The 13,877-nt window shown below is 45.4% G+C and overlaps 1 protein-coding gene across 23 annotated transcripts in view; it reads left to right on the forward strand.

Annotated features, from left to right (window-relative positions):
* The first annotated feature begins 1,231 nt into the window (after positions 1-1,231).
* Positions 1,232-13,877, forward strand: part of ELN (elastin) — a 496,210-nt gene continuing 483,564 nt past the window's right edge. For all 23 annotated transcript variants that reach the window (XM_078679544.1, XM_078679545.1, XM_078679547.1 and 20 more), the window contains exon 1: positions 1,232-1,387. In XM_078679544.1, coding sequence (XP_078535670.1) covers positions 1,312-1,387 — 76 coding nt within the window. In that variant the 5' untranslated portion in view covers positions 1,232-1,311. The remainder of the gene's footprint in view (positions 1,388-13,877) is intronic.

Here is a 13,877-nt window from a genome sequence, read left to right on the forward strand (position 1 = left end):
GTACTCGCACATTCTGGTTTTCTGAAGAAACGAAAAGAACCTTGCTTAATGTTTTGCAACACTTTGTGCATGAGAGAGAATAGCATTATGGCAGAACTCACCGGACTTTACCTCCCCATGTTCTGCTTGGTGAGTGAGAGCACACATACTTTCCCCATCAGTGCTGTTTCGGTTACTTGGCCTTCCATTGCCTTGGCATGAAAGAAGCCTGCATTTACTGCCTCTAATGTACCTGTGAGACAGGCTTGATTTCCTCTTCCCATTGCATATGAAATAAGCTGTCCGCCTGTGATGCAACCAATGAAAAAAGCTCGTATTTCTGTTGCCCACGGTGTGTGAAAGGCACTCGGCTTGTTGTCGCCCCTCTTTATGTATCTTCGCGTTGTGCGTCAGGGAAGCTTGCAAGCACTCAGTGCGTTACGCCAGTCCCACTCTGACTTTTGGTGTGCTGCACCTGCTGTGTGAAGATTCCATTGCGGTTGCTGCTGTGTCTGTCCTGTGTGATGAGGTCGTAATGCGTACTTGCTGTATTTGTGTTCCGTATGTAGTTTGCCCTGGTGCTGTCTCCCTATATTGCTCTAGACCTGTCGTCTGTGTGTCACAGAATGTTCACTTCTGCCGTCCATTTACCATCACGTCTGTGTGCAAGTTCATACCACGTCTGCTAGCGCAAATACGAATAGTCTTCTTACTAGCAATCTCGATAACACATGGTGGATGGAGCTGACAAAAAAGTAAGAGGCAGCCACGCTTGACTTGGATGCAATGCCAAAAAAAGCCCAGGACGTAAGGAGGAGGTTACTCATCTGGAGTAAGGAAGAGAGGTCGGTAGCCTCGGCAGCATAAGGGGTCTAAGGCCGTGTGGGGGTGCCTGCAGCTTCTACACCTGCTCAGACACATGCCCCAGGCAAGGTGCAGCAGCTTGCAGCTGTCAGAGAGGACGACTTGTGGGCCTGACCCGTTAAGAGGAAAGGGGGAGAGATCTGGCAGGCCCAGGGCTCTTCCTCTCCTGTTTTCACTAAAGCCTGCTTTGGCAGCCTGCCTTCCCACTTGGCAGGGAATTGGAGACTGTAACGAGCAACGACAGAGCAGAATGAAAATAGTAAAGTTAAATAGCTCATAGTAGGGCGGGAGGGTCTGTCCTGTCCCAGTGATGTGAACCCCTCTGTCTCTCCTCATCCATCCTCCTCTGCTCCCTCCCTCGAACACGCCCATCCCCTCCCCTTACAATCACGTCCCTGGGAGCCACACTTGAGGCAGCGCTGGGATAAAACCCACAGCTGAGAAGGGACGGAGGCATTTCTCAGTGAGATGGCGAACCGAAAGGCTGCATCCCTCCTGTGCGGAGTCCTTCTCCTCTCTATCCTGAGATCTTCTCTTCAGGGAGGTGAGTAGGCATTTCTTTCCTTCATTATGAGAAAGACGCAGCTGTACGGCCTAGTTAGATCCCGCCTCAAGTGAGCTGCAGTGGAGCGTCATTGGGACACGAACTGCCGGCAGTAAGGTGCAGGGGCATTTAGGTGTGAAGTGCAGACGCTTGAATGGATGGTCTTTAAGAGATGAAGCCGAGAAGCGGTGGCTCTTAGAGTACAGCCAGTAAGGCGAAGGGTCTTTGGAGCACAACTTGCAGGCAGGGCGCATGGGAACATAGAGCACACCTCTTGAAGTGGAGCGCCGCTGGGGCTTGGAAGACAGCTCGTGATCTGGGGAACAGTGGGAAAAACAGTGCAGGCAATGAGGTGGTGGGCATTCACATGAAAAGGTCAGGCAGTGGGGTGGAATATCACTCAGATATGACAAGCAGGCAGTGGGGTGGAGGGCACTGAGGTATGAAGTGCTGGCACTTGACTGGAGAGTCTTTAAGAGATGCAGTCAAGAATCACTTCCACCTGTGGTACAGCCACTAGGGTGCAGGATCCGTGGACCATGTAGTGCATCCAGTAAAGGGGCCGGTGATGGAGACTTCAAAGTACACCTCTTTAGCTGGGGTCATTGGGAAATGATGAAGTGCAAGCAGTGAGATGGAGTGCGTTGGAACATGAAGGCCAGATAGCGAGTTGGCAGTTTATTGGGACATGGAGTACAGGCAGTGAGCTGGAGGGGTATTGGGGCTAGAAGTGCTGGTAATGTGTTGAAGAGTCATTGGTACATAAAGTGCATGTGGTGTTGTGGGAGGAATTAGCACACAAAGTGTCTGCAGTGATGCTGAGGTTCATTGGGGGCAGCACCAGAAGGCAGACTGCAAGTGGAGGATAAAGTAATGCAAACATTGAGGTGAATAAGATTTGAACATGGAATGCAGAAAGTGGGCAATAAGTGATTGAGTCATGAAGTGCAGGTGTTGAGTTGTATGTGTTGGTGGCATGTGAAGTGAAGGTAGTCAGGTGGAGAGTCACAGGAACATCAAAGGCACAGGGTGAGTTGAGTCACCAAGTAAGTGAAATGCTAATTAGGTGGAGGGTTATTGGAACATAAGCTGTTGGTCACTTGAGAATTTAAGGCTTGTAGGTTTTTAGAGTCATTGAGCACAATAAACGCACACCTTGTCATAGGGATAGTGAGGGTAGAGTGATATTGGAGAGTCATTGGAGAACTATTGAGTATAAACAGTAAAACGGATGCTCATGGGATACTGAGGGTCAGCATGTGGTTGTGGGACATTTAAGATACGTCACAATGTGGTAGAGTTTGATTCAAGTCACGAATGCCAGACAATATCGAAGGGCCAGTGGGGCAAGAGGCTTGGCCAGTGCATACTCTGGCACCCTGGTGCTGGGTAACCTGGAACTTGAGTGCTATTGCCTGACCCCGTAAGACATGTGATACCCAGAGACTAGTTCAGGGTCGCAAACAGAAAGTGCCCCATACACTCACTAAGTATCAGCGAAGATATAAGACTGCATGTACGGGTGTGGGCAATATGTGTTCACTCTCATGGGTTTGAGATTGGAGTCTCCAGGTATGTTATAGAAACACCTGCTGAGCTTGATTTCCTCTCAAGGGTAGGCAGTGAGTTTACAAATGTTGGAGGAATTGCTGCTGCATTTAATATGCTCCCATGGTCTGGAAGTCTCAATACGTTTTTGGGAGATTAACTGAAACATACTTATTCTCATGGTTAGGGGTGCAGAGTCTGACTGTTGAATAGATAATGCATGAGCCTGGAGTAGTCTTGCCAATGAGGGAGGAATGTCTCGACTATATTAGCAGGCTGCCTGGTTTATTGTTATGGATGACAGAAGCGTGCATTTCTGGGTTGGAGGTATATTGCTTGAGCTCTGTAATTTATTCAGTAATAGGAATGTGAGTTACATAATCAGCGGAGGAATCTCAGGTCTGGAGTTTCTTCCTATTGAGTTAAGCACTGAATCCTGAGCGCATGGTTAGTGTCCCTAGAGCTGTGATGTAGTCTTTTAAAATTAATGCAAATCTTACATGGTGAGCTGGGAGGATCTTTCTAAGCCTAGGGTGTATGTTTGGAGAATGCCAGTCTTGGATAACGTATCCCTGTCTGTCGATCTGTGATTCCGGCAGTGAAGTGAGTAGGTCCTGCACAATGTACTGGGGGACCGGTGTTGGTACTTTATTCCTTTGTACATCTGTGGTTGATTTTAACATATGAATGTGAGTCTAACCTAGTGACATGAAGGGATCGCTGTAGACTGACGCTTTAATAGAGGAATATGAGTAAACATTTTGACCAAAGAGATCTAAGTAGCTCTGTGAATTACTTTAATAGAGTAATGGGAATCAAACCGAGTGTCCTAAAGCAATATCTGAGGATCAGTGTCTCTAATGGAGTAGGCTGAGTCACACCTAATGACCTGAAGGGATCTTTGTAGATCAGGCTTTTAACAAAGTAATGTGAGTTAAACATATTGACCATAAGGGATCTTCCTAGATTAGTGGTTTCATTTAATGGAGGGATGTGAGTTAGAGTTAGTTACCTAAAGGTCTGGTTTCATTATCCTCATCCATCAGCATTATTGCATCATTCCTTCAACATGACGTTTGGCAGCCCACATGCATACAAAATGGATCGGAATGTCACGTAGCACATTCAATATATGCACTACCTTCCAAATTGGGAATACTGCTGAAAACTCAAAGGCGTGCAAAGAATGCACTCCTGGCCCTGCTACGACTCAAAACCTTCTTGGGTTAGTTTCCCCAAGTAAGCAAAGCCCAAATTGACACCTTATTTCTATTGTAACATTCCAAAAGGGGTTAACTTTTTGAGGAGAATCAGATTACCATTTCATAACATTATGGAATTTTTAAAACCATAATTTTGATCACAAAGTATGATTATATTTGTTACACAATATTACATCCACAATATGCGAATTTATATAGAAAACATTTTAAAACGTGCCACAATGACGTATCTTTTTAAAAATAAATGATTCGTCATCTACACACAATCGTTTCAAAAACCAAATAAAGGTGGTTATCAGAATTATTGCAACATATGGTGTATTGCAGGACACTTGTTACCCCAGTATTTGCATTTGGTTATTCTGTGGGCTGAGCCTGATCTTGGCCAGGGGAGGGCACAGAGAAGAGTATTCATGTAATCAGCATTCCAAGGCTGATACCTGCAGTGACATCAAAGTTTAACTCTTTCATTGTTCATCATCCGGAGGTAGGATTCTGGGTGAACTATCAACAAATCATATCTAGGGTTTTGTTATGTAATGCTTGGTATTGCAGATCTACTCTGCTTTATAGTACTGTGAGTGGGGGTTGACAGTATTACCCAACTCATTGGCACCCTGTATCTCAACCTTGGAAGATCAAGGGTTGAGTTGGCCCTGTTTACATTCGACCAGGTGACCTGCTGATCTCATTACTGTGTCTGTGTATGAAAGCAGATATGTTTGGAAATGTGTTAAGTCTCACGGAGGGAGTGCGGAGACAGAGGACAGTGGCATTTTAGGTCCATTTCAACGTATAATGTTTTGGCCAATATAATATTACCGCAGAGTACCGCTGGGGGCAGAGACATGGGAGTGCTTGCTATTTGTCTTACTACGTCTTACTACGTTTAGTATGTCATAGTTAATGTTGCTGGAGACTCCCAGGAAGGCACTGAAAATGCAAAGGAGCTAGGCAGAGCTATGTGCATTATCGTTTTTAGGATATCATTGGTGATGAGGTGTAGCTGCAGAGTCTCGCCGAGTAGCGGCGTTACAGCACCCATAATCTCATGGGTGATGTGGCGTCACCAGTGGTGCGGAACAATTTTCAGAGTGTGGGTGCTGCCATCAATTTTACACCACTGAATCCATAGAAATTCCTATCTATCCAAGCATCACACAAAGAACTAGTGTTGCAAATGAGCAGCGTATTTTCAGGAAGAGCGTGGGTAAGGTGTAGGATGCAGCTGGTGTTGCATTTTGGAGCACGCTGTCACAAAACATTACTAAAGCATGGTGTGGTTGTGTGCTGTCACTTACAGACGGGCACATTTTCCATAGAATGACTACACAGACATTCCATTTTACTGATAAAACAATGTAACACACAAACCATAATGTGTAGAAATTACATTTTGTTGTGATGGAAAAAAATGACATACTACAGCTGTCCTTTCACACCAACAAGATTATCAAAATGTTCACTTTACAAAGTCGTCACACTTGACAGTCAGAGAAAGAAAAGTAATCATCAATCTACTCGTTAAAGCCTGACAGCTAACTTCTGTCTTTGACTGCACAGCAAATGTGACATGATTTAAGTCATCTTTAATGCTCATTTACCTCCTCAGCAACTCTACTTTCAGCGCCTATGATTGTCACTGTAGCGGCTCACAGAGGGTAGAGGTAAGGGGGAAAGTTGCGCCCATGTGCATCATATATGGGATCTCGTTAGTGATGCGTTGTCACTGTAGAGTCTCAGGTCCGATCCGGGGAAGAGGGCATATAGGATTCAGGGGTGTTCACAGTACTCAAGAGACTATTTAAGAGAGTGTAACGGATGGGGAGCAAGACACAGAAAATGTATTTGCAGTATTTTGAGTGAAGTAGTGTCTTAGCTCCACATTTCTCTGCTAGCACTGTGAAGCAAAGTAGAGTACCTTAAGCTCTCGGACACCGTTGGTTATCCATACTGTCCGCTGTGTCACTTTGTCCCTGGGCTCAAAAGGGGACTTCTGATGACGTTGCAGTGCAGTGACAGGCATTAACCGGCAAACAGACATAGATATTTTTTCCTTCTGTCGGGGAAGGACAGAAAAAAGTTCCCCTAGAGCCCTGGCTCACTCAGCTCACTCAGAGCCATGGGGCAAGAGACACAGAAGAAATCTCAACCACACACACCCTATGTTGAATTGGAAAGATGGTATCGGCAACATAATAAAAAAAAACAGCAGCTGAGGGAAATCATGTTTTTTGTTTTTTCTATTGCTGTTGGTGCTTTCCCTCTTCCACCCACACCGAGTTTTGGGCCGAGGTTGGGCAGATCAGTTGTCAAAGAGATGTATTGCTTGCCTTACAACTTTTCAACCACTTGATTTGTGTAACCAGCCTTTCTCAGCCATAGCCTTTAGACATTGTTCATCACATCTTGGCTCAGTCCTATAGAGTAAAGCTATCCCACCTAATGCTGTTCACTGTTTCGGTGTTAAGTGTCTAAATTGGGGTGCAAAGTGAGCTAAAGAACGATGAACCCAGATCTGTGACCGAGGGTGAGTGTCTGAAAAGTTTCAGCGCTCCGTCCATCATCTTCTTGTGTTTGGTAAGTGTATTCATCAGCCTCCACACGAGTGCTTGCATTGAACTTCATGAGAGATTCCTCGGCAAATATAGCCATCTCTGTCTGTTTCTGGTGGCTCCCTCCCATGAGTCTTGATCTAATGTGCAACTCTGCATGAGTTACCACATTGAGCCCAGACCTATTGGCTCTGTCAATGCTTATTATAGTAGGAGGGATACATAGCAGTTTGGAAAAATACATTCTGGTGAAACAAATGTTATAAACGTCTTATAATATTTGTAAGTATAACGTTCTCGTTGAACACTGTAGCTGTTAGCTCATTACATGGTCTGTGGTATTCTGTCTATATGGCACACGAAGCTCAAACTTTAGCAGATAGCTGATCATAAGGGCTGGATATGGTTTATTGTCTTTACTACATCTAAACTTTTGGCAATTTAGTAAACATCTCAGCATGGTCTGTTATGCTTATCATATGAAGTACAGGCAATAATTGTAATATTTCTGTGTGGTATGCGGTTTAATGTGCTTACTGCAAGAGAAGCTCAGACAATGCAGAGGTTGTCTCTGGATGGTCTGGGGTTTATTGATTTCAATGCACATAAAATCCAGACAGTGCAGTGTCTATCTCTGTGCGTGGCCCACTGGGTCGTCTACTCATTCCACATGGAGCACAGCTTGCTGAGTGGCTTGTGCTTTATTTTGTTAATCGCATATGGATGTTAATCGCATATAAATCTTAAAAAGTGTGACCCATATCTCTGTACACAGTCTCATTGTTAAACAGGAAGCTCACGCAGGACGATGATTGGTTCTCTACATTGTTGATGAATAGCTGTAATTTTTCTACCTGACGTTCTCCGCACGTCTGTGTTTTTATCTATATGTTGGTTATGGAACTAAAACAAAGTAGTATACATTTGTCTGTAGAGTATCCAGTACATTGTCCATGTTATTTCTGAAGTACAGACACATTAATGGATAGTGAAAAACTTGAATCTGCAGAATTTTACCATCCAGGGACAGATAAGTCACAATTAACCAACCAGCAATGCTAGCAGAAGCTACAATTATATTTAATTTCAAAAGATTGGTAGGCAGGATTGGTTAAATCAAAGAGATAACAAACCAGTCTAAAGGTGTTGCTAAATATTTAACAGGCGTGTCATAGCTGTCTACCGGGGTTGTGAAGTCCTCTATCTATCCTAAGTGACTTCTAAGCCGCTAGCCTCTTTGAGGAAGTAATTACTTAATACATAAATCATTGTAAAAACAAAGGGGACCATACCTAGCAGACAAATAAAACAGACTCCTAATCGAGCAGAGTGATGGAGAGGAATGGTTGTAGCCCACAAACAACTGCCCTCTACCTATGTGCTGAATACAATAACCTATGCTTTTCCTGAAAACAGTCTAGGACCAAAAGCCCCAGAGATAGTTATCTTACCTTAAAATCTGATGCTTCAATTAAGAATAAATTATAATGTATTTTCATTTAACTAAGAAGAACGTTTTTAAATTGTCAGATTAAGAACATTGTCTTACAAATTTATCGTGACACAAAAGATCTTTTGGCAACATCTGTACAAGTGTATCGACCATTTAAAAAAATACTGTCATTGGTAAACAATAACAAAACATTCTCAATCGCAGGACAGATTGTTTTGCAATTTTCTCATGCTCAAATAAGTCATCCAAGTCATAGTTTCTACTTCTCTTCCCCAGGCTCGGTATGAGGAGTCTCTCACTGCCAGGCCATGCACTCGTAACTGGCAGCATTGACATTTGATTACATCTGAAGTTCATAAATGCCTAATTGGTTTTTATATTACACAAATCGTAATGGTACATATATATTCCACTTGATGTCAAGCAATGGTTTAAGGAACACCTTGCCCCTACTGACTCAGAGCAGTCATTCACTAGCTTTACACTGCATAAGCACTTTACACTCATTGCTTACAGGCCCTACAGAAAGAATTTAGTTCACACTGTAACAGCTAATATGCCTGTCTGGCTGATCTTTTTTGACTATTGAATGCTACTGCAGGAAAGCATAACATATACACCATCTTAGATTTAGAAAGGTAGTTGGAATCAGTTGCCCAGTTCCCAAGATACCCTAGATGTAGCTGCCAAGTTTTCAGTCTGCTTATATGCAACATTTCCTTGTTTTCAGTGTTGACATGTGTAGCATTTTAAATGAGGGGTGGGCTGAACGCGCTGAGTTGTACTCAGTGGAATTCCACTGAGTTAAATAAAAACTCAGTGTCATTCCGCAGAGTTCCGTCCATCTTCGTTGAGTAACTGGTGTAGGCGAAGGGGAATGAATGAGGACAGCAGTACTTGGGATGCCGGGCTCCTCTCTATTTTAGTTTGCCAGTCCCCATAGGGCTATAGCAGAGCCACACATTTGGCTCGCGCCTTGCCGACCTCTAGCAAGCAACTATCAATAGCTATTTTCTTCGGTACCTTACTGTGGCGGCTATTCTCACCCACCTATTTTTTTGTAAGTCTGTTTTGTTCTCTGAATTTGTGGTTTAATACTTTCCCTTAGCTGCTCTTTACTGTCTGGTGCTCCTCAGCTGAGCTGTGCCTGTCTACCATCTCTGTGCAGTGTTTCACATCCCCAACCCCTGCCTGCACAGTCAGTGTTACTGTCAAACTGCCTTCCAACATCTGGCAGCAGAGAGGTCTCTTGTTGTTACTGTCCTTATATGAGGAAATTCCCTGGGCTGGGTGCTTGTCTCGCAGTCTTGCTGCCTATGTAGTTTTCCCCCTCTAATCCGGGCTGTGAAATGCTTCCCAATCCCTGCTAATCCTTGCGGCCTAATTCTCCCTACCACCCACACCACTCCTGCAGCCATCATACCAAGTTTATCCTGGAATTTCTCACCATACTCTGTAAAAACAGGTTCTGCCCATCCATATGCAGCATTGGCTCAACATTTCCCAAACTCTTCCTTCTGGCTCCATCACCATCATTTTAGACTCCGCTGACGATTGCAAGCAGTGATATCTACAGACCTGGCAGCAGGTTCACCAGACATCATATGAGGATCATGGTGGACATGATTACAAAAACATTTGCATGGTGATATTTGCAAATGATAAGAATGCAGTCGGCTGCCTAATTCGAGTTGGCCGTCAGCTATATTGCAGCCTGAACGTCACAAATATGGCAGCCATCTTGGCGTTTAAGGTTTTGTACTGAAAACACTGTATGTTTTATTGTATACTATGCAATTGAGATGAAGGATATCCTTTGAACACTGAGGTAATGGCTTGGGGTGCGTTTGTGTGTATAGTGACATGAGTAGGACACTGATTGCCAAACTAAAAAGCTTGGGATCATTCACAAGTTCTTCGTTAAGAATGATGCCATGATTTTGGCTGTACTTCTTTTCAGTCTGCTGACTAGGTACATTGATGGGTTCTGAAATAAACGCCTTCACTTTGGTGGCCATACCAAGGGGGATGATGGACTGGGCGTTTGAGCAAATCAAACACTCACCCCCAGTCAACTGATCTGGGTTTAATCCATCATTATTCTTTAGCTCACCCCACCACCCCAGTTCAAACATGTCCATATGCAAATCAGTCTGACCCTGGGCCTCATGGGAACAGTCCAGCCCGAAATGCCAAGCCATGTCTTCCCTGGACCGGAAACAAGCATTCTGGGACCGGTTTTGGGTTCATAACCCTCATCAGCCAGGCTATTTTGAATCCAGTGGCACAGGGTCAAGACTGATTTGCATATGGCTGGGTTCAAACTGGAATGGCATGGTGAGCAAAAAACCGATGGATTTAGGCCCAGATCTCTGTACTGGCGTGAATGTATGACATTGTTCTGCATTCTGTCCATCAACTGTTTTTTTTGCATTTGTCACCCGAGTGGGATGGGTATGCTCAGACGTGACTCCCGCACTCTCTATGCCACTGGAATCAAGCTGATGAGGGCTGAAAGCCCGAAACCGGTCCTAGGATACTTGTTTCCAGTCCATGAAGGACCTGGCTTGGCAGTTCGGCCTGGACTGTTCCCATGGGGCACAGGGTCAAGACTGATTTGCATATGGCTGGGTTCAAACTGGAATGGCATGGTGAGCAAAACAACGATGGATTTAGGCTCAGATCTCTGTACTGGGGGAAATGTATGATATTGTTCTGCATTCTGTCCATCAACTGTTGTTTTTGCATTTGTCACCAGAGTGGGACGGGTATGCTCAGCCGTGAGTCCTGTGCTCTCCATGCCACTGGAATCAAGCTATCCTGGCTGATGAGGGCTAAAAACGCCCGAAACCGGTCCTAGGATGTTTGTTTCCAGTCCAGGGAGGACCTGGCTTGGCAGTTCGGGCTTGACTGTTCCCATGGGCACAGGGTCAAGACTGATTTGCATATGGCTGGGTTCAAACTGGAATTGCATGGTCAGCAAAAAAACAATGGATTTAGGCCCAGATCTCTGTACTGGGGTAAATGTATGACATTGTTCTGCATTCTGTCCATCAACTGTTGTTTTTGCATTCACTTTGGTGGCATCATCATCGCGTCTTCCACTTTTCCTAGTCGGGAGTCTTGTTTACCGTTACACGTGTTTACCATCCCCAAGTCATCCATCGATCCTTCTTCAGAAGGGGTCCTCCTGGATGGCTCCATATTGGTCACATTTCGCAAGTGAACACGTGAGAAGTCATGTGATCTATCAGTGGTGTTAGAACTAGGGGTCTCTAGTTCGCAGATGTAGGTACCTTTGACCAAATAGCGACCCATGCTTCTAGTCAGGGTAAGGGGGAAACACGCTGTAGATAACCCTGCTCAACCCCTTGGTAGCTTGGCACTAGCAGACAGGCTTATTCCCAAGGCAATGTGTAAAGTATTTGTATTAACACCCACAGTAACACAGTGAAACATCACAAATGGACACCACACCGATTATTTAAATAAAAAAATATAAATATCTTTATATACATTTTAGGCAAGACCAAATCTACAAAAATTCCACATACACAATTAATTCGCTTCTTTGGAAAGTTTCTAACTAATCATATTATTATATCACCACAAACACAGATTTGGGTAGGTTCTGTGGGCTCCTTGAAAATGCAACACAGTATCAGATGTATTATTCTTTTGGCAGGTCTGTGTTCGCTTTGAAAAAATGTGTCCCCAGTGCCTGGGACTTGTTACCGGCACGCGCTGCCCCTCGTGGCTTTAAACTGCTGTGCCTCTTAATCGGCTGACCCCATTGTCAGCGCTGCCACACTATGCCCACAAATGCCTTGAACTGTGGGAAATAGCTTTTGTTCGACAGGCCTCGATACCGCAACTCTCCAACGTGCCGGTATGAGACAAAAATCAAGGCAAAAGGTACTGTAGGTAAATGCTGGAATAGGGCCACACCGGCCCCGGCAATTAGATCAATGGGCTCTCAACAGCCCGGCCACACGATCAGCTGTCACCCCTGTCCGAGGCTCAGATTGCACTCCCATTGTACCCCTGTCCGAGGCTCAGATTGCACTCCCATTGTACCCAGACGGCCCGCCAACCAGACTCCAGGTCCAGGCAACCCCGACGGCTCACAACCCGCTCATGATATTACAGTTAGTAGGAGTAGAGTGTTACCTGGGGAGCTGGTCTTGAGTGGCGGCCCGCGCCTGGGTGACTTCTGGGACCGAAACCTCCTTCTTCAAGGGCGCTTCATGGGGGTGGAACGGGACCACCTTCCCGCACTCGAAATGACGTCCTGCTGGACAACTCCCTCTGTGACAGCTGCACGTCTCGGGTGAATCCCGGTTGCTAGGCAACGCTTCGCAGCTGGGAAACTCAGCACAGCTTGCTTTTCATTGCGATTGCAATATCGGGCCAGCAGCAGTGATGGGACGTGCTGTGTCTTGACCAGTCCCACTTCTCCCCAAAGCTCTTCCCAGACACACGCTGGGCGCTGGACCACGCACTCGGCGACGTAGAGGGGATCTCACCAGTACAGTGCTTCTCAGAAGTGCGGGCTTCACGAGAAATACACGCTGGGTGCAGGTACACGAACACAGCGCTGAGCAAATTATGTTTAGGAAAACTTTTATATCTCTGAGGTTTCCTGAAACAAGAGGCCAGCTCTACCCAGGCCCTTGGAGGGTCTTGACTTCTGGACACAGCACACAGCAAAGTCCCTTGTCCTCACCCTCAGTAGAATCAGCAGACTGCAGGCCAACCCCAGAGCACACAGCAAGGGCAGTACTTCTCCTCAGTTTCTTCAGTTGATCTTTTTGGGCAGAGGTTCCTCTTGATTGTAGAAGTAGTCTAATTTTACTGTGGATTCATCTCTTACTTTTATACCCCAAAAGTCTTTGTTCTTCATGTGTTAGGGGTCCTGGACCCAGTTCAAACTAGTCCTGGGTGTACTCTGCCAGAGCACAACTTCTTGCTTTGTGAAGGTGGGCCATGGTCTTCAGACGCACCCCAAGAGGTGGAGCCAGCATTGTGGAAGGCAGGCACAGCCCTATTCAGGCCCAAGGTGCCACTCCTCCCTCCACTCCAAATGTAGACAGGTTTATTCAGCCTAGTGCTGACTCACCCAGACTCCTGGAGCCACCTCAGCCCCTGTCACGCTCAAACCAGACAGTCAATCCACAACCAGGAAGGTCGAACAAGAAAAAAAGTGGCAAGAAAAGAGCCACTTTTTAAAAGTGCTATTTTCGAACACAGAATTTAACCCCTTCAGCGCTGCGCGAATTCCGCTGCAGTGCTGAAGGTTCTAAAGAACCTATGGGCTCATGATGGAACGGTTCCGTCATGAGCACAGGACCACCGACGCTCATGACGGAACCGTTCCGTCATCAGCATGGAAGGGGTTAAAAAACACTTTTATTAAAAGATGTGTTATTAAATGCTGAGTTCAGGGATACCAGACTCCAATGGGCTATCTTACTCCTATGGGAAGATATGCAGGTACACAAAGTACACATCATTCCCCATTCTATCCTAGGGACAAGATGGCTTCTCAATAGTGAAAAACGAAATTGGCAGTATTTCACTATCAGGACATAGTACACACATCAGTACATGTCCTACCTTCCACATACACTGCACCCTGCCCATAGGGGCACTTTAGGCCCGCAATAGGGGTGTCCTATGTGCACAGGAAGGGAGAGGTAGGGCCTGGCAAG

The sequence above is a fragment of the Lissotriton helveticus genome, chromosome 3_1, assembly GCF_964261635.1.
Source record: "Lissotriton helveticus chromosome 3_1, aLisHel1.1, whole genome shotgun sequence".
NCBI lineage: Eukaryota > Metazoa > Chordata > Amphibia > Caudata > Salamandridae > Lissotriton > Lissotriton helveticus.